The 22,013-nt window shown below is 40.6% G+C and overlaps 1 protein-coding gene across 4 annotated transcripts in view; it reads right to left on the bottom strand.

Annotated features, from left to right (window-relative positions):
- The window catches only part of RAPGEF4 (Rap guanine nucleotide exchange factor 4), a 144,170-nt gene that overhangs the window by 11,047 nt on the left and 111,110 nt on the right, over positions 1-22,013 (bottom strand). For all 4 annotated transcript variants that reach the window (XM_021552514.3, XM_021552515.3, XM_077785053.1 and 1 more), the window contains 12 exons: positions 18,749-18,899; positions 17,457-17,545; positions 17,000-17,030; positions 16,687-16,765; positions 15,359-15,505; positions 14,102-14,199; positions 10,001-10,126; positions 9,367-9,545; positions 3,586-3,676; positions 1,310-1,360; positions 626-713; positions 231-295 (listed from right to left, as the gene is read on the bottom strand). In XM_021552514.3, coding sequence (XP_021408189.1) covers positions 231-295; positions 626-713; positions 1,310-1,360; positions 3,586-3,676; positions 9,367-9,545; positions 10,001-10,126; positions 14,102-14,199; positions 15,359-15,505; positions 16,687-16,765; positions 17,000-17,030; positions 17,457-17,545; positions 18,749-18,899 — 1,195 coding nt within the window. The remainder of the gene's footprint in view (positions 1-230; positions 296-625; positions 714-1,309; positions 1,361-3,585; positions 3,677-9,366; positions 9,546-10,000; positions 10,127-14,101; positions 14,200-15,358; positions 15,506-16,686; positions 16,766-16,999; positions 17,031-17,456; positions 17,546-18,748; positions 18,900-22,013) is intronic.

The following is a 22,013-nucleotide window of genomic DNA, read 5'->3' as shown; positions in this document are numbered from 1 at the left end:
AGGAAGCATTTTGGCTGTGCAAGGCTGAGTGGGCAGTTTATTCTCCACCTCTGTGAGGTTTTCCAGAAAACCAGAGGCCTCAGGCTCTGTGTACAATGCAGGCTATTTTTGCCAGGTCTTGGTTCTGCCTTCATTCTCTCTAGCCCTGAAAGTCACTGTTGAGAAGTTCACTCTTGAACAGGTGAATAGGGAAGCATTTTTAAGTTTCCTTTCAAATATGCCATACATACCATTTTTTCGAAGTTTACTAGATTGTCAGTGAATGTCTTGTTTCCCTCATGAGTAAACGTCATATCTGTATAGAAATAAAAAACACATAAAAGCCCATTTCAGAATAATGGCCGTACAAAACAGCAGAATGATCTACCCTTATAAAAATTGTAGCATCTGTAAAAGTAAAATATTTAGATTTTAATTTGCAGCATTTCTAAGACTAATAAAATTGAGGTATGATATTCAGATGTACAAAAGCAGTTGTCTTGTCTCTGTGTCACGCTTTTCATAATGGAAAAAGATCATACCTCACACTGAGATTGATTTTTGCTTTTTCTTGCTGCTACTCTTATCCTTCAGATATTTGACAAATAGCTTTCAAGTTAATAATTCTGGTAACATCCAAGCTTACCTTTTATAAGCAGTGGCATGAAAGGAATTATTGGAGGGTCCAATTTAGCTACAGTTAGTCTGTAGGCCCTATGGTTTCTTGATGGATCCTTACAAAAAAGATAAATCAAATAATTACTAATATGTATTATTATATGTATCAAGACACTATATGCATTCATTTAGACGCCATGGCATTTATTAAAAACATTATTTTTTCCTGTGACTTTAAAAGTGCATCTGCAAATTCAGACACCTTTTATCATTCTCCTGGACTGGTTACACAATGAGAATGCAGCCACTAAACACAAACATTTTTTCATGCCAAATAATTAGGTTAGACATGATTACAAAAACATTCTTCATAAAAGAAACCACATATTTCTTCCTCCCTCCTGCAGATCCAGTATTGCCTGGAAAAATCCAGGTTGAAAAATAGAATTTCCCATATGTACTATTGGAAAACAAGTGATGAAGCTTTTCTGAGTTCCCAGATTAACTGTGAGTGGTACGTAAGTTCTCTCAGAGTAGGTTCCTAAGAGTATAATTTATTAGTCATACATACTTGTTTTAGCAGCTCTAAAATGGGATCATAAACTTCTTAAAGTCAAACAAGGACATATAAAATGTTCTGAATCAAGGAATTCAAATCAGAAACTGAATTATCTCAGACTGTGCATAGAATAAGGGATCTATTGCTATTCACCATTAAGCTTTCAAACTCTGCATAGATCTTCTTGAACTTGCTTGGGAGTTTCTGTTAATAAAAACAAAAATAGCAAACCTTAATTAAATCTGATCAGTGCGGTAATTTTACTGTAAATGCTAGTTCCTTCTACAACGCCCTAAGTCAGGAAAGTGCTCTTTTTTTGCCAGATATTTCTAACAATGTGCTAATCTAAAATACAACATGTTTCCTAGCAACCAGATTAAAAATAGAGACGGGACCAGCCATGAAACCTGGATCCTAATTTAAACCCCGACTTGAATTTAGTCCTTTGGGATGTTTAGATTCAGATTTTTGTTTGGCTCACATAGCAATCACTGAATTCAGAATGTAATGGAAATTCATGTGGATGCTTTCAGGACATCCCTGATTATAGCCTATCTGAAAATATAATTTACACACAGCTTGCGTAGGGGCAGATCAGCTTAATTATTCATACCTATGATGAACTGCCCTTGCAAACATTCATATCCAGGCCTGGGCGTTTCCAGGAGGTTTTTTTGCTCATGCTGATGCATTTATTAGTAAAATTTTTGACATGCTCAGCAGCAAATGTCCTCCATCACTTTCTGGGGTACAAATTAATAAATATTTTTTCAGTCCACAGTACCTACACAAATGAATAATGGTCAGATGATCATGCAATGAGTGAGATGAGATGGGCTTTACTAAATTTTTTTTTTCCCCCTCATGCATAGTATGTTACGCACATTAAATAACTTTACTTTAAAGACTATAAGATATGTTATAAATTAGTTTCAGAGAGCACTGTGAATTTTTATGTACAATCAGAACATGTCAGTTATTTTTAGTAAGAAATTCCTCTGTATTTGCTGAATTTTTCAGACTACTATTAGCAGTGGATAACATTAAAAATTAATAGAGACTTCATAGTACAAAAATTATTTTTGCAATACTTTCTACATTTGAAGTGTGTACCCTAGCAAGCTATTTACACTGTGCCACAGCAAGGGCCTAATTTTTAATGATGTGTGTCAACAACTGTGTGCCTAGTTTGCATATGCATGCAGATTAGGTATTTGTGAAGTAAGTGGTATAATTGGACATTTGCACCTGCAAATATCTAATTTCTGCATGCAACTAATGTAAATGCATGATAATATAGGAAAAAAATCAGGTCTTGGTATGTTTGTCTTTAAGTATTTTCTGTATATATCTGGCTAAAAATCAAATTGCAGAAATTCTCGTTAAACCAGCTGCTCTAAAGAACCAGAATGTGATAACATTTCCATGATCTCAAGTTAATTCTCCACATGTACATATGATCTGCCCTGCTACCAGCTCAGACCTGGTGCCCATTTCAGATTGCTGTATGTAGTATATACATTCAATTCCTTCTTCTCTAGTCCTATACTGTCTCAGCTCTCCCAACTCCTCTCAGTAGCCACAAATAAAGGGTTATTGTTTTGAGAAACTGAAAAGCTTTGCCTGTAGCACTGATTTTATATGATACAAGTACTTTTGAAAACAGGACTGGTATACTCTCAGACATGTTAGTCTGATGTCCTGTGTCAGAGCACATTTTTAACAGTATTCAAATTTTGCTCTCAGTTGCATCAATAACCTCAGTCATGCTAATTATTTTGAATTTCTAATGAACAAAATGCATGCACATTTAAATCTGTACTGCTTTTGATAACAAGTATATTCTCAGTGGTTACACTGTGCTGGACACTGCACCCTTTTTACACACTCATATGAAAGAGCAAAGCCACAGAAAAAGGTGGAAGCACTGAGAATGAAGACCAAACTGCCAGTAAGCATGGAAATGCATGTCAGAGAGAAAACCAGAACTGGTTAGGAGAAACCCACATTTTAACAGGGCAACAGAGTCCCTGTGGAGATCAGAAAATAATATGTATAAACAGAGGATGTATTTTAGAGAATTATCAGTGGAGTGACCTCATTGAAACACCAGTAAAGTGAAGGCACACAGAGGATGGGCTGATCTAAGAAGTTAGCTGGCTAGCTTGCTCATCCTGTTGGGCAGTTTAGCTCAGCAACAGGAGCCACTGTTGCCACTCTTGTTAACTGCTGTGACTATTCAGCACGTCCATGGGTATACTATACTGCCTTACCAATAAATATTGTCAGCCTTAGCTAAGGCTTATGGTTAGGAGCTGAATTAGTAGATCTAGTTTTATCAATAATAAAGGCCCAATTCATGTTTTTGCTAAGCACAAGTCCCCATCAAGCTTATAAAATCCTGGAACAGGATTTTAGCAAAGACTTACCTCCCACGTTAATGAGAGACGGCTCACAGCAACATTACTCAGTCCCATAATAATAGCGAAAAAGGAATTCAGATTTTTGTATTCTTTACAGCTGAAACACAAAGGGACAGATTTTAAGTTGCATATATCAGTCAGAGCAGTACTTATGACAACCTTAGGAGAGCTGAACCCAGGCATCTAGCTTAGGAGTGACTGAATGTAGGCAGTCCTGGCCAGCATGCTTGCAGACACCTCTGCACCAATGTGTTAGCACTTCACCACACTCTGGAGGCTTCTTTCCCTTCCCTCCTAAAATGACCTCCCTTCTTCTGCTTCACTGGGTGCCAGCTTCCGCAAGGACTTCTAGTCTTTGAAGCAATTCTCCACCCAGAAACACAGTACTGAAACTGGGCTCAATTCAGTCCCAAGGGATACCAGAAACAGTGTAAACAACTGTTTATAACTTCGTTTGCTGCAAACTTGCTGACAGCTCCTGAACAGCTAATGAATGCTTGAAGCTCTCCTTAGGCAATCTTCATTGCAGTTTACAGGGCCACTCTTTTTAAAGGGAGAAGACCATCTGTCTAGAGATGCCCCATGCCAGTGACCTCTTCTGCAGTGTAGGATTTCTCTTACTTACAGATTCTGTGACTTCTAGTATGTTTCAGGAAAAGACCAGCCATTTGTTACCAGCATCATTAAAGAGGTCCTGGGCAAAAGGAGCTCCAGGTCATACTCCATCTCTAATGCAAAGAAGGATTTTGCTATCAGTCAGGAAAAACTGGAACATGTAATTGAGTGCTATGAAGATCCAACATGTCATATGAAGGAACAGATACAATCTGATGGGTATAGTCAATCTGACTGGCATAGTCAACACAACTGCTCAGCTGGGTCTGCCTCAGTGGCTCACTGACTCAATAGGAAGGAAAGAGATAGAACAAAGCTTATTAGAAAAAAAACCCACAAAACTGCATCTCACTGGGTTTTTGCAAGTAATCTCTTATTTTTCTCAACTGATATGCCAACATCCAATTTCAGTACCTCAGTTTCTGTTTCTTCAGCTGTCAGTAGCTTTCCTTAGGGGTTGGTATTGAGACTGTTGGGGTTTAATATCTCTATCAGTGTCAGTGGCATCGTGTGCACCCTCAGCAGGTTTGCTGGTGACACCAAGCTGTGTGGTGCAGTTGACATGCTGTACAGAAGGGATACCACCCAGAGAGACTTTGACAGGCTTGAGAGGTGGGACTGTGTGAACCTCATGAAATTCAACAAGGCCAAGTGCAAGGTCTTGTACCTAAGTTGGGGAAATCCCAAGCACAAACACGAGCTGGGTGAAGAATGGAGTGAGAGCTGCCCTGGGGAGAAGTACAAGAATCTTACATGAGCTGATAGTATGTGCTTGCAGCCCCAAAAGCCAACAATGTCCTGGGCTGCAGCAAAAGCATCGCGGCCAGCAGGCCAAGGAGGGTAGCTCTCCCCTACTGTTCTTCTGAGGCCCTGTTAAAGGCCCCACTTGCAGAGCTGTTTCCAGCTCTGAGACTCCAACATATGAAGGACATGGATCTGCTGGAGTGAGTGCAAAGGAGGGCACTGATGTGGTGAGACACTGAACAGCCTGCCTAGAGAAGCTGTGGATGCCCTGTTCCTGGAAGGGATCAAAACCAGGTTGGATGGGGCTTTAAGCAACCTGGTCTAGTGGAAGGTGTTCCTGCCCATGGCAAGGGGGCTGGAACTTGATGATCTTTACGGTCCTTTCCAACCCAAACTATTCTATGATTCCATGACTTACCAAGAAAACTTTAACAAGATTCAATCTATGATTCTCATATTTTTAATTAATCATTGAAGCTCTTAGCTCCTCTGAGGTATCCTTAGCTTCAGACAAAATTAGTGCAATCATCTCATCCTACTCTCTGACTCCGTAATTGTCACATCATCCTATTCTCCATCACTCATCATCCATACCATTCTATTCTTTCTGTACTTCCATTTTACCAGACTTTGTATTGAGTGAGTGAATCCTTGAGATCTTGGCCTCACTTGTGTCTGCACTGTGTGAACACTGAGCATGTGAATAAATGATCTCTCCCATATGCTGGTTGGTCTGTTGGGAAATTGCTGCCCTCTCAGATCTTCTGGCAGAGCTGCTCATACAAATTCTCCCACATTAGATTAGTGACAGTGAGCAAGGGTAGAAAGGATAAACTGAAATGCTAAAGCTACATCAACTTACTCTACTAGTCCAGGTCAGGGAGTGCCTAGTTAGTGGATCTGAGGGGAGATAAAGATGAAAAGCAGAAAGCATAGACTGTCCATGATAACCTCTTCCCTAGGCACAAGTAAATCCATAAAGGGATAACTGTCCACAGCCCATGACAGGATTAGGAATAAATTATGGCAGGGTAAAATAATTAGTAACACACAGAACTAGTGCTCAAACAAAGTAGGCAGCTGCAACTGTATCTGCAATATTTAATTTGAATCTACCTTCATATTAAAAAGGAAATGTTTTCCCAAATACCCTGGTAAGGAATACAATTTGACAAAGTCCCAGTTAAAATCCATATAGACACATGATGTTCTACCCCAGATATTCAGTAAATTCTACAGGGACTACTATAAATAGCTCAGTTCCAGATAAAGGACCCCTGTAAGGCACTAGAAACAGAGCTGTATGGCTCTAGTGCATATAAAATCCATGTAAAATGTCAAAAAGTGGATCCTTGGAAGAACCACAATGCACCACCTCAGAGCTGAGGTCCCTCTGCCCCACAGAATGGACTGCACCAGAAAAACCTTCCTGTTAGGATGAATAGTAAACACACACACACACTCTCTGGTCTCCAAAACAAATATGTTCATGATTAAAGTCTCTTTGTACTTACAGAAGCATATTCATCTTGGCATTTTCTCTGTAAACACACATTTTAGAAATTTCTTACAGGCTCCTTGGGCTTATAACATATGCATATGTACAAAAAGAATGATTTTCAAAATTTGAATGAAAGTATCTGAGTACATCAATACACAAGAAGGCTTCTAAACAGTCTGTGAATATCTCCACAAAGAGAAAATACACACAAACTGCATTTGCAGATCTCCATAAGAGTATGTGCAAGGACATCCCAGAAGGACTTTCTTATACAATTAATATGGTAAGAACTCACTCTTTGAAATATAGTTCACTTCTTCCTTCGTTTGAAAGTTCATTCCTACAATAGCTGGAGAAAAGAGATGAACCTGGTAACCCCTACATCCTTTTCCAGCAGATGCTAAAGCGACATTGGCTCCTGGAACTGAAAGCACATGTGCACAGCACTTGGAGCCAGCACTTGGCCTTGCGCTTGCCTGCACAGACTGGGAGCACACATCAAGGGTGCATGGGGTGGCAGACACAAAATGATGTGCCTTCTGCAATGATATCTGCACCTCAAGCCACAGAACTGAAAAAAGCTTCTCAGTAGCAGTTAGCTTTGAAAATGAGTACGTGCAAGGCATCTCGTTACCACCAGTCATGCCTAAGATTAATAGTGCAGCACTAAGCTGTTCTCCCTGAACACTTTTCTAATGAGTCTAGTACTTCTAGGTAGGGTAAAGTTCTCATTAGGTCTCAAGGATCTTCACAGGCAAAACTTCCTCAAAGATATTGCTTCAAGGTCTGGGCTTTTTCTCCTCTCTAACTTTGGTGCACTTTGTGTTTGTTTTAGTGCATGTGTAGCAGCTGTTACCATGGCAGCACTGCACAGAGGGCAGCAGCCTGGCAAAACTCTCCAGAGCCTTTCCAGCAGCTGGAGTTAAACCTGCCCTCTTGGTTTGTACAGAGGAAAATCTTGTGCTTTGGATTTCTCTGCTTTTAGGAGACAAAGAGGACCCAGCAGAGCAGACTGCTTTTAGCTATTTATTTTTAGCATTGTAGTGATACCAGAAACATGGAAGTAAACAGGAGGTTGTCAGGCTGTTGTAAATAGCACAAGATTAAACCCATGACTCGGAGGAACCCGCAAACTAGGGCAGTTTATTAAGGAGATATTTAACTGTAATTTTTAGGATACTTGATTTCAAGTGTTTATGGAAATTACTATTGTATCTTAATGACCACATTTCAACATTTTCTCTTTTCGTGCCTGAGATTAGGAAAGACCCCGACATCTGTGTGGGTGCCACTGCCCTCTCCTGGGCACAGCCCGCCAGCCGCTTCCCACTCCTGTGCTGTGCAGTGAGATAATGGAACATGCGGTGCGTGTATTTTTAGAAACTAAAGAGGTAAATTCTGCCCTCTGTTCTAAATATAAATCTGATCCTTTATGCCCACCACCAGATTTTTTAAATCTTCAGCTTTGACCATAATCCAACTGCAGGGCCCAAAGCAGACCCAGAAGGAAGCTGGTACTTGCAGAGCAGGGTGTCCTGGAGGAAGGAGCCACACTGATCCCCAGTTTTGATGTGAACACAGACTTCAGCTATGTGCAATTACTAACTGGGAGGAGGGCAGCATCACAGCAGCAATAGTAATCTCTTCCTTTGCACAACTCCATGTAATGATGCAAAAAAGTTAAAACCTTGGTTTAACTGCAAGTAAAAGCATCTCTCTTGGTAGAACTGCCTAAAGGCTTCTAGCTACAATGCCCAGAGCTGTAGAGAAACACTACAGACCTCAGCAAACTGTTTTTTGGACATCAAAAAATGCAACAAATACACCATGAACTGGAAAGGGAGGGTGAGTATAACAAAAATCTGTACCTATGCAGGGCATAGATATACCCCTGTTCTCTCTGAAGTTAGTCACTGCTCCCTTTTCAGTCAGTCACTGAAAAGGGTCTGAAACTATTCTCTTGGCACCCCCCCTTCAAAATATTTGAATGTATGGATGAGATCTCCTCTCAGTCTACTTTTCTCTAGACTAAATAGGCCCTGCTCTTGCAGGCTCTCCTCCTATGTGAGAGATGCTACAGACCCCATATAATCTCCATGGCCTCCACTGGACCCTCTCCTTGTCGCTTATGTGCTGATGAGCCCAGAACTGGGCACAGTATTCTAGATGTGGCCTCACCAGAGCTGAATAGAGAGGGAAGAACACCTCCCTTGACTTGCTAGCCACACTCTTCCTAATGCACCCAAGATCACACTGGCCCTCCTGGCCCCCAGGCCTACTTCTGGGTCATGGTGACCTTGTGATGTACCAACTGTTCCAGTCCCTCTCTGCAGAGCTATCCCTTAGTAGGTCAGCTCCCAACCTGTGCTGCTGCTTGGGGCTACTTTTCCACAGGTGCAAGACCCTACATTTCGTATCATCAGCAAACTTGCTGCAAATCCCAAACTGAATGAAAGTAACATGAGTGTCATCATCTCCATGCTACATCTCTTTACTCTCCCCTCTTATTTTCCCACTCAGGGCAATTCTGAGAATGGTTCTCCTGAGCAGAACCAGAAACATTTCTGTTCTCAGGAGAATTAGGCTCAATTTTGTTAATATTTACTAATTCACATACTAATATTTGCTAATGTATGGAAGGGTAAATGAAGGAGTCTCCTAATAAACTGAAATATATTTTCTCACAAATTTGATGTGCAACCATGGTCCTAAGAGATCACAGATCAAGGAGCAATGGAGAGCAGCACAAGAAAGAAGAACATGTAAAAGAAGAACAAGGTTTTATACAGCCCTATAAGAAAACAGACAGAATTAACAAATGCAGAATGTTTTAATCTCTACTCTGTGTGGCTGTCTGAAAAGAGAAAATAAAAACACATTGACTATAGTGAACCTCACTTCCAGCTCCCATATGATTGTATACTTACTGGGCTGCTATCTTAATGTATTTCTTTAACAGCTGAACACGCTTGCTGAGTTGAGAGCAAAGACAAATCTCAGTGACCACCCAGAACTGAATTTCATTGAATCTTCTTAAAAACAAGTCAAGATTTGCCGTGGTCTTTTTAAAATTGTGCCTTCCAAAAGTGTGATAGATCAATTCCAGCTAGGAATGAGAAAACAGTTTGGAATTATTTTTGAAGTTACGTTTCTTCAAGGAAAGAGACTAAGACTGACCAGGCAAGTATCTAGCTTGAAACTTGCTCTGCAGTTTAGCTTACATTTATAGCTGCACAGATGACAAGGATTCAAGTTACAAATTCAGTATACAATAGCTAAGGCAGGCATAGTAGAAGTGTAACTACAGATTATATACAAACAACTTAATACCTAAAACAAACAAAAGTAATTCAACAAGCAGCATATGTCCAGAAGAAGTCTAACTTTATTTTTGTATTTTGTCTATAAAATTAAGAATGCCTTATACTGTCAAAACTTGCAGATGGCTTTATTGTAGAATTTTTGAAAATCAAGCTTAGAGAAGGTCTCAGAAATAATGCACAAAGCTACAATGTACAGTTAAACACTTTTTAATACTGCTGAACAGATAGAGCCTCATACCTCATGCACACAGTTGAAGAGCTCCCAGTCGTAAATTGTCATCTGATGTGCTAAGTCTTTGGAACTCATCAGTTCAAATGTTCCTACTGTACCAGTAGATGGTCCTTCTTGTTCTGGCAATGGTGCCTACAAACAAGAAAATATTATAAAAATATTTTAGATATTCTAAATCATATGGTTGGTGCTTTAATTTCATAATATTTCTAACTTTTTTTTTCAGTGTGACCACTTTCCTAATCGTGTTTCTAATAGTAAAACTGAAATTGCAGTAAAACTGAGATTTGCTTTTAAACACAGGCAGGTATTAGGAAATGAGAAGCCCAGTGCAAAACCAGTATCCAGTATGCACAGGATAGTCAGGAAAATTCTGAAAGCTCTTCAGAGACAATGTAAGAAAATAAACCAGACTGTACTCAGTGTGTTATTTTTAACACTGTTCTAAATTTTGAATCTATAATACATGTTATGCTAACTAAAGCATGTGTGCTTGTTTAGAAGCATAGGTCTTTCCAAAAAACTTTTGTTTCCTTTTTCACATACACAAATAACTAGGCCACTAAGGACAAGCCAAATACTTTTACATATTTCTGATTCTAATGATTAGAATTTCTACATCTAGCATGCTTGAGAAATCTGCAGTGATTGCAAGATCTTCTGATAATTTCTAAAATAAACCTCATACTTTCTTGTCAACAGTACACAAATTTGATGCACAATTTCTGATTGCAAATTCCTGGCTAGGCCGATTAAAATGATATAAACACAGTCTTATGAGAAAGAACTAAGTACAGAACATTTCTGAAAGGCACCTCCATGCCGCCCAATAAACGACACACGATCTATGATTTTGCACACAGGTGAAGTATTAAACAGAGATTTAAAACATGGCTTGAGATCAAGTCATAGTTTAAGTAGTCTGTTGTACATACTAGGGTGAAGTGTTTGAGCCAGCGCTGCTAAAATACTGCCAGCCAACCCGCTGGCAAACTGGCGGGTGCAAGAGCCGCAGCGCCGGCCGCGAACGCGCGGTCAGCGGCGCTGCTCCCGGGAGAGGGCGGCAGAGCTCGCACAGGGCCCCGGGCTCGCTCGCACAGGGCCCCGGGCTCGCACAGGGCCCCCCCGCTCGCACAGGGCCCCGGGCTCGCACAGCGCCGGGCTCGCACAGGGCCCCGCTCTCGCACAGGGCAGGGTCCCGCTCGCACAGGGCCCCCCCGCTCGCACAGGGCCCCGGGCTCGCACAGGGCCCCCCCGCTCGCACAGGGCCCCGGCCTCGCTCGCACAGGGCCCCCCCGCTCGCACAGGGCCCCGGGCTCGCACAGCGCCGGGCTCGCACAGGGCCCCCCCGCTCGCACAGCGCCCCGGGCTCGCACAGGGCCCCCCCGCTCGCACAGCGCCCCGGGCTCGCACAGGGCCCCCCCGCTCGCACAGGGCCCCGGGCTCGCACAGCGCCGGGCTCGCACAGGGCCCCCCCGCTCGCACAGGGCCCCGCTCGCACAGGGCCCCGGGCTCGCTCGCACAGGGCCCCCCCGCTCGCACAGGGCCCCGGGCTCGCACAGCGCCGGGCTCGCACAGGGCCCCCCCGCTCGCACAGCGCCCCGGGCTCGCACAGGGCTCGCACAGGGCCCCGGGCTCGCACAGGGCCGGGCTCGCACAGGGCCCCCCCGCTCGCACAGCGCCCCGGGCTCGCACAGGGCTCGCACAGGGCCCCGGGCTCGCACAGGGCCCCCCCGCTCGCACAGGGCCCCGCTCTCGCACAGGGCCCCGCTCTCGCACAGGGCCCCGCTCTCGCACAGGGCAGGGTCCCGCTCGCACAGGGCCCCGCTCTCGCACAGGGCCCCGGGCTCGCACAGGGCCCCCCCGCTCTCGCACAGGGCAGGGTCCCGCTCGCACAGGGCCCCGGGCTCGCACAGGGCCCCCCCGCTCGCACAGGGCCCCGGCCTCGCACAGGGCCCCGCTCTCGCACAGGGCCCCGCTCTCGCACAGGGCCCCGGCCTCGCACAGGGTCCCGCTCGCACAGGGCCCCGGCCTCGCACAGCCCCGGGCTCATACACAGCTGAGCTCCGCAGCTCCTCACTCCCTTTGCTAAACACGGAATGGCGGACACTGCCAAGAGGCTGCTCTCCCAGTACAAACTCAGCGCAGTCTGCCTGATCAACAGACCATATTTAGATGCTGCAATATAAGAAATGAGCCTACTCAATGAATTCTATTTTATATAAGAGTAATATAGTAGCAACAGAAATAAGTCAGACTGGATTAATACATCAAATCGCTTTCTTAGTAACACATAGTTGTAGGGCTTTTACTGCTGTGTGAATTCTTGCTTTGTACTCTAGGGAAAACTTTCAATTATCATTGTCATAAAAAATAACGCAAAATACTTAACTAAATCACAAACACTATCACCTTAAAAGCTTCATCTAGAATTTTAAAAAGTAGCAGAAAAGTATTGTCTAAAATATCCAGAGCAGCCATTAGTATTACAAAAAATTGCAAATTGCTTTAAATTGGGATTTTCACAAACACAAAATTTCTTTAGTTTATCACAACATATGAAATAAAAGTACAGCAACTTTGTGTAGAAAATTCTAACTTGTGGAAATCTGTGGAAAGAGAACTGCCTACAGACTGAAAGATGTCTTTCTCCCCCATTTGGAGATGAACATGACATAACTGTTACCATAACAAACACATATTTTCCAAGGCTAGGAAAGAAGCACTTAGATGCAAACTCACAGCATATTTGAAAAATTCCATCTACTCAGAACAATTTTCACATGGGAATTGCCAAATGTAATGTGGATAAATGTTCATGAACAACAAGCAGCCATAAACGGGAATGTGAAAGGATTAAACTGGGAGGCAGCTAAGGCTGTAACATTTACCTCTTTGTAAAAATGCAGCTGATAAAGGGTTGTAATTTGCTATGCAGTACTGAGGACCATTTTTAAGGTGCTGAATGTACTTCCGTAATTCTTACTGAATTCAGTCTAGTTGATGAAAAGTAGCACATTGCAGCCCTGTATCTTAGAGCTCCCTGCAGCACTTTGAGTATTTGATGCATGGTAAATAGCACAGGAAAAAGGTACAGAAAGCCAGGACAATTTGCTGCGAAAGCTATGTGTACATAGACAATGCAGAGCCATAAATAAGTACCCAGCACACTTTTACTGATGCAACACCCCTGCTTTACAGTAGCATGCCCCATGAGGGTATCTACTTGGCAGGATTAATTAACCTTAAGGGAACACCAGAATTTAATAAGCTGAACAAGAGGTATCTCTGCATGGAACTACATATGCTGGATGTGCATTCCCTGGTTACTAAATTGAAAGCAGCAGCAAAGAATAGATTTTACCATATCCATAAAAGAAATCAGGCATACATACTAAGTGGCTTGTTAAAAGCATACAGGAGGCTGAAACAAGGCTAGGAGTAATAGAGTTCATGCTGACATGACTTGGCAATGACATTTGTTTTTAATGAAATAAAAGGAACAAAAAGTACAGTCAAATCAAACTCTATAAAAGCAGACCCCATGGAGATAGCTAGAATGACTGTATAAACTGTAAGTACTTATAAGCAATTCTACCTAAGAAAAAAACAGACTTTCTACCAGGAATATTTTCTGTGATTCTACTTAGAATTATCTCTGATTTTGACACAGTATTTTGTGGGGATGAGAATTAAAAACAAAAACAACTAGAGAATTTACCACTGGAATCAAATCTCAAGAATGCTTTAATTGATAACATTTATCTTAGAAAATATATCTCTATGACTTTGAGGAGATAATTCTGTAATGAAGAATTACTGCATGTCTTGGTGACAATACTCAGCTCTTCCTGAATGCTCAGTGTGACAGAGAGAGTACTGGGATGAAGTTCTGTTATGTGGAGCAGATGATGGATTTCTGGTATACTTTAAGGATTTAGAACATCAGATTGTTTTATTTTCAGGGCCCATCCTATTGCAGTGTGACAAGCCGTTTGTTGTGAATGTTTCCACTATTTTTTATCTGAAGTGTGGATAGTGCAAAAAGGGCCAGGTGTTCAAATAAAGCAAAGCCCTGAGGTTCCTGAGCACTGCACACATACATACCAAAGAATCAAACTGATCCCGTGGGCAGGCGAACAACCGGCCATTAACGCTGAGAGTGGTGAACACTGAAACATCGTGAGGCTTGAGCACAACCTTTTCTGTAAAAATGAAACAAATTATTATTTATTACAATTTACAGCAGGATTGATCTACCAGCTGCACAGATCACCCTTCTGGGAACAAATTTTGCCCAGTAACCCAATGTCCAGGATACAGAATAGAAGACAGCAAGATCCTCTTTACTGAAGAAATGTGATAACCTCAGCTCAAACCAGTCTCCTAAAGAACCAGAATCCCAGTCCCAAACTGTACAGACAGGTCAAGAAGCCTGTGCTGCTATCAATAGAAACTACCTGCAAAAATTAAACATAATTAGGGAGTCCATTCATTCATTGCTGAGCTGTAAGCATTTGGAGAGCTGTTCTTAAAAGAAATTGTTCTGAGAGCAGTAACTGCTCAAGAAAGTGATGGAAATGCATTACAACATTTCTAAAAGAGCATCACATCACAGGTAAAGAAAAGATAATGAAGTAACTTAGAAAATAGTCTCTTCCAGGAGATATTGGTGGTCAGCAAATCTGACAAAAAATTGCTTCAACTGCAAAAAGTAAAGCTGCCTGGTGTCAGTTCTCAGGAAGTGAACCATTTTTGGCAGGCTCCACTGTTTGCAAAAATTCCTTCCAATGCAGCTCTCATTACCTCTGTGTGTCTCCACACAGTCATACTCAACCAAAACACTTGAGCAATACCAATTCTCCAGCAGAATTCACCCTCCAGTGACGCTCACATTTACACAGCCTAGAGGGGGGCCTGATCCCTGACCCTCTGCAAACACTAGGTCTGTGTGTTTGGCACTAAGTTGCTCTTCAATGGTTTGCATGGACAAAGCAGCCAAAATGGTAGTGACCACTGCCAGAATGTTGTCACTGCAGTGTTTTCTGACATTACTGATTCCCGAGTCTAGGTTAAATTTATCCGTGCCTGCCTCCTATTTCTGTTGTTAAAAGGCTCTTACAAGTCTAACAGTGAAGGAACATTGGGTTAGCTGTGCTCTGTAACATGCAGATAGACAAGATTCTCCACTGGTCCTGTCTCCCATGTGAGCTGCAGTCTGTGCCTGCAGTAGAGGAAGGACTTGCCTCTCATTAGGACTTGTGAGAGCTGAACATGCACCTTGTCTGAACTGGTCTTTCAATCCCTCCAAAAATTCTGCTTCACCATAACTGAGGAGTGTTTAAGATGATGTAAGTACAGTACCTCCTCCTGAACTCATCTTTACTATGATGAGGCCTTCTCCAGAGCCCAGCTTGTCTGCTACTGCACTGATCACTTCCTTCACAGAAGAAGACACTGGCACACGGATAGTGGTGTAGGTTTGGTCTATGCAGTATACCTTAAACAGAACTAAAGAAAAAAAACATTGCACAGTTTATTCCACGTGTAAAAAACACTCATTTACCATATAAATTACTATTACTTCAGTAACCATGCCTCACAAAATGAAACAAAGAAACAATAAATCACTATATAGTGATGTATTGTTTCTTCCATTCCTCACATGCTCTACAATTTCAAGTTCTGAAACTTCTGATTTCCCAGAGTTCTGGATTTTGGGTTTTTAGTGTTCAGGACAGTGCCTGTCCTATGAATGAGAAAGGTGCAGCCATATGAAAAGAGCAGTTACTGCCTGTCTGGACAGACATAAGAGGTAGTATTGCCCTAGCAGCAGGAACTGTTCCCCTCTTTGTAGGCTTAGAAACACCGCTATGGACAACAGAAGCTGCATGACTGGCAGGATGTCTGCTCTTCATATGTAGTTAGTTCCAGCTTCTAACATGGTTCTTCTAATGGTCTGATTTATGCCACCAGCTTTCTCAGCTACATCACCATGAATTTTGTTACCTTGTTTTTACTGCTGCTCATTATTATGAGCTATCCTTTAATATCAAATGTGTTGAAGAAGCAGCTGTTTTAGGTGACAAAAGTTCCACAAAGAAACCATTAAGAGTACCTTATCAGTCATCTGAAAATTACTGATGTAACACTGATATAAATTTTACCTTAATCTCTTCAGAGAATCAAACAACAGCAATAGAGCAAACCAGCAGATTTTGGTTTTTACACTGTGTGCCTAGATTGTCAGTTCTAGATCCGTAGTCCATGGCATGATTATCTGCTCCACTCCTACCTTGCAAAGAACAGCTGTACATGTTAGTTCAAACTACATAGGTGAGACAGAGGCTCAAACATGACCTCCAGCTTCCACTCTTCATTGCACTGACATTACCTGCAGCACAGTGTCTTGCTGGTTCTTCCCTGCTTTGGTCATTCCTTATTTAAAGGCTTTTACATCTTCCTCTGAGGAAGCAGTGTTTGATAAAACAAGTAACTAAGGGAAAAGACCAGGAGCACTTCAAATCAACAACAAAGAATAGTGGGCTAGCAAAAGCAAAGAGAGTTTGTTTCAGGCCAGTCTTCAAAATTCTAGGTAGGTACTTTCATTTATTTTTAGATGTTTTTTTTGAGACAGACAAATTTCTATAGATGTTAGTGGCTCAAGAGAACTTAGGAGAGAAGAAACTCACCTTCATCACTGCCCCTGATAGGCTGGCGTTTCTGTGCTCTATCATCACTTGTGTTGAACAGCTGCAGAAGAACTTTGTGCTGAAAAAGAATCATGGAGATTCACATTAATGAAAGAATAAACATGTGGTACACATGAACTACATTACATCTCTTCTCAATGGCAGGAAAAAGAGTAGCAATGTGAAATCTGACAACGTTAAAAGCTATTTCTCAATGTGTTTTTTTAATATATCCACGATTAAGAAAGAGAAGATTCTTACGAATTTTCCGTGCTTAAGATTTTACTTGAGAAAATGAAACAAATTTTCTTACCTTCTTTTGTGGTGCTTTAGGTTCTTCAGAACTATAAAAAGGTAAAGCATAGAGTATACAATGAAATATTGCCTGGAAGATTTTGTGTACAAAATCACCTATAGAACATGGACCACTTGTCAAACTAGTATATCAATATAATCTTATTTATATATGAAAAGACTAGATGATACCACAGTTAATCTATGACCAAGGCAGAAAAAATATTATACAAAGTTCATGTAAGCATGAAATAAGCTTCTGTCAATCTGTCAGTGACGGTATGGTGTTTGTAAGAATGATGTGGAAAAGAGGGCCATAGACATTATTTCAAATATGCCTGCGTGCAAACTTTCAATTTCATATAACTGAGTGTCATTTACAAAATGGCTTTTTAATAGATATAACCAATAAATTTTCTTCATCAATTTACTGAGAAAAAGGGCAGGGGAAAGAAAGAAGCAAAAACTATGCTTACATTTGCTTTACAATTTTCTCTAGCTCTGGAAGTTGCTCCTTTAGTGCTGCAATCATTCTAGTATCATCTGATACAGATACATAAAATTCCTGTAAATGATACAGAATGGTCTTTAAATAACTATAGGGGTAAATGAGCAGTACTCAGGAGAGAGGATTATGAGATGACATCTGATAGCTTAATGATTATAAAGAATGATAATCTGCACAGAGAAACACATGCTGGGCCCAACCCTCTATTACTTCTACTTGTTTATCTCCAGCTGATTTAAAACAAGAGTTATACATGCAGAAGGGGAGCCTGATGAGACTCCTTAGCTCACTCTGTAACCACTGGCTGCCTGTGTAAAACCTGCATTTTCACAATGGCAATGATAAAGACTGAAAAATCCACAAATAATCTAGCATGATAGGTTTTTTAGTTCATTGGTGTTGTAGTCTTCAGTGCTTGATTTGCTCCTGGGTCACTGACTGACAGCTGCTCTAATCCACTACAGTACCACTCACTCTTAAAGCCTCCTCAAACCTCTGTTATATCTACATAAAACCATCCCAAAGAAGGATCTCGGTGCTTGCAACTAGTGATTGTTAAATTTAACTTCTGGACTAACAAAAGACTATGTCATCTTCAAAGCTTGAAAAGCTTTCCCATGTGGGTGTGTGGGGTGTCTACCACTCTTAAACCCCCTCTCTATTCCCCTCTGCTAAATCTTAGATTCAGTTTTAAGCTCTTTAGGACAAGAACTTTCATTCATCCAGTAACATACAGGATTCTGTTCCATAAACACCATATATAAGAATGGCAATCCCAATCATTTAACATGACATTCGCAGTACATCCTTATCTTAGAAATCCAAGGATATGGCAGCTACCACAAAGAATTTACAAGGGTTCTGAAGTAAAATCTTAAGTTCCAACAGCTGCAGTACAGCTTTCATTCAAATGGAAAGGAATTTTGGTTCTGTAGCGTGGCAGCCCTCCAGCTCTTTCCTTGTACACCTCAGGCAGGCATAAACAGCCCTGCAGTTCAACCTGTAGAGCCCCTGAACTATTCAAAAGAAAATACTAGAAAAAGCAAATTCAGCTACTGCTATAACACAAGATACCCATACAGTGCTTTGAAAGGGATCTGCAACACTATCTTCAGAGGTCCAGAGGTTGGCAATGGTTCAAACACTGTTGTGGTGCCTTTACTGTCTGCAGCCAAACCTGACAAAACATTATAAACTGAAATAAACTTTGCACTTTGAAATGATCTCTTTCACTTCAGTGATACAATGATTCCTTTATACCTCCAAAAAGGCCATTGCTGCTTCATCTTCTTGCAGTAAATCTCCATATAAAGCAGCCCACTGCAGAACCAGTCGAATGACTCGCCTTTTATTGTTGAGGGCATAATCCATTTTCTCCTGCTCTGTACCCTGAGAAGGCTGGGCATGATAGGTGCCCCAGTGTCAAGGAAAACATTCAGTGATTGAAAATATCAAACCCAGTATGAATTCATGAACACCTGACTTCCAACAAACCACTTTCAGGGTGCTCAAACATAACTTTCCAATATACATTTTTAAATTCTGACATCCACTGGCATAACAATTTGCAAAATTTTCATGTTCATACTAAAAAGTATAATGACAATAAATTTTCTGAAGAGCACAGGAAGGATCACAATTACACCACAGAGATGGCTGCTGTAGGGGAACAGAATGGAAAGGACACTTTGAACAACAAAGAGGATTAACCATGGAGACTGAAGAAGGATATTTCTCCTTGTTCCTCTTTGGAAACAGTTGAAGAAAAAGAAAAATGTCACTTTGTATTTATTAACAATTTAAATTTTCTATTTGTGAGGAATGAACTACCAGTGTTATTTTTTTTTTTTTTTTTACAAGTTATTGTAACTCAAAATGAACCTCAGTCCCATTAAGTGAGGGGGACTTTGACATTTACAGCCTAAACTGACTATAAAAACACAGGGTAAAATAATAAATTTTGTAGTAGCCTCATTGTTATGAGGAAATCAGACATTTACACTATGTCAAATAAAGTGTATTTTGGGCACAATACTTTGTGAAAGTTATTTTGTGATGAACAATAGGAAAAAAATGGAAACGCTTTATCGATCTTTTTAAAGACAAACATTACAAAAATAGACAAATAGCTTAAAGGCCAAAAGTAACATTTAGTGCAAGGAAAAAATAAAAAAAAACAAGGAAAAAAGTAAAGGCACAATGGGTAATAAATTGAGATAAATTTGCGCCTTTAACATGCGTGATAATGAAGTATCTCCAGAATAAACAGGATACAACAATTTGTGTGTCTGTTTCTCACTGAGAAAATGTTAGCAATATATATTTCAACTGTTCAAATAAGCTGACAGCTGAGTGGAAAGTAAGCGCCAAATAAGTCCAGTAAACTCTTCAATTTTCCTTCCCAATTACTGGAATTCTGATTCTGGACTGCCATGAGTAATGCTATTCCCAATTCCATAGTAACATGTAACATTAAAATACTGACACTCTTCCTCATAGCCATGTCCAGCACCCCTGCATCCTTTCAAGATCCACTTTCAGCTGATGTACCAAAATATTATAAAATACTAATTATAAAATAAAAATATTAATGAGGAATACAAATTATATAAGATATTTATCCTAAGCTTCTAATTTAGAAAAAATCTCTCTAACAATACTATTAATAAAATGCAGTGGGGAAAAGTACCTATTAAATCGCACTGTGAAATGATCCTGTACCAGGGTTACTGGGGTGCTCATTTCACTGACAAACTTTCAGAAATCTGCATTTTAATTTCATTTGGAAAGGTTTAAAATTAGTAGAGAACTGAACATGACATATACAATTAAGGCAGAAAGTAAGTCATAAAGTCATAAGAAGTAAATAATTAGTTGTAAGTTTTGTCTTCCAGTGTCTTGGGGAGCAAGTTTAATAGTCTATTGAGTCATTTTTCTCATGCCATATTTACCTTTCAAACACTATAATTATTTAATGTAGTTTTACTTTCTTATTAACTGACTCAACACAGGCACTGGCAATTTTTCTGTATTTTTACTGCTCATTTACATTGGATATTCAATGAAGTGTTCTCACATTTTTATGTGATCTTCAGGACAAACTTCACTACAGACTGCAATCAGAAATAAACTGTGATATATACTTGCAACTAGTGTCAGATAATTGCAAAATATTTATCAACACCAGTATGGTTAGAGCTCAATATATATATATATATTTCTAATTTTCCCTAGCATGTGCTAAGAAATTGAAGCAATTCTGAAGGCTGTTCTTCCCTGTATAGAAAGATGCAGTTATATCAAGAGCTGTGCAAGATTATTGCTACAACAGAATGCAAATTTTTTTGGTGGCATAATGGTAAAGGAGAAATGTGCTGAAGAACACAGAGCGCAAAAGAGGAGTTTATACTTTTTAAGTATTTAGACTGGTCCTTTAAAGGTGCACGCCTGCACACATGCTTACACACTTGCACTAACCCAGGTGCACTTTTGGAGTTGATGCTCTACTTCAGGTGCTCTTTTAGGCCTTGTCCTGCCTGCCTCTGACAAGCTGTAGCTCTGAGAGTTTGTCCATTTCTATTCTGTGAAGAAGAGGGAAAAAAGGGCTTTGGTTCAACACACAGGACTTATATCCTGATCCAGGACAGGGGAGCATGCTTTGCTTCCCTATAAAACTGAAGGTTTTTATTTTTTTCATATTGCAGAATCCGTATTCTTTAATGACTGGAAAAGACTTGGTGTGCTGAAGGAAAGCACAGAATAACCATGAAGTCCACAACAAGCAATAATGTTACTTGGACAAAATGGTGCACCTGTCCATTCCTTTTAGGATTAAAATAACTTGCAAATGTCTGCTGTAAAAGAAGTGAAAACCCAAAAAATTTATACCCTGTACTATGCTTGAAAGCACTTCAGTGGTCTAGCTCTACTCATATTTGCATGCTGAGAGCTAAAATATTATCCTAAGTGGGTGCAGGAAAATAGACTTGTTTTGATTCAAAATTGGGAGCTGAAGCAAAAAGTCACTGACTGAATCAATTTTTCTGCTTTTTCTGTTTTAATTTCCTCATTAAGCATAACTAATCTCTCCTTAGTCTCACAGCACTGGCGAACACTTTTGTAGCGTGATTTTGCTCCAAAAAGATGAGCTTTGTTAGGAATCTTTCAACTCTAACAATAAATTTCAACAGTACAATCAACAAAGCACAGTTAGCTTTTCCATATTCAGAATGGACCAAAGAAATAATAATTCAGCTCCAGGAAAACTAACACTAAAGCAGTAGGATACCAGTTACTTCCAGCTCCTCTCTGAAAAGAATTAACATGATGCTTACCATGACCCACTGAAGACAATGGTCTCCATCCTCTCCAGAACAGATTTCCTCACAAGTGAATATTTATCCTTAAGTGTGATTATCCTTAACTTTGCTTACCAGAAAAGCTTTTCCCCTGTAAAGAATGAGCTACATCTTGCTTATGGGTCTGATTTTTCTAGTTGTTGGATAGAAGTATTCAAGTATAACTG

The sequence above is a fragment of the Lonchura striata genome, chromosome 8 (assembly GCF_046129695.1).
Source record: "Lonchura striata isolate bLonStr1 chromosome 8, bLonStr1.mat, whole genome shotgun sequence".
In the NCBI taxonomy this organism is placed as follows: Eukaryota; Metazoa; Chordata; class Aves; order Passeriformes; family Estrildidae; genus Lonchura; species Lonchura striata.
This window is presented reverse-complemented; position numbering and strand designations above follow the sequence as displayed.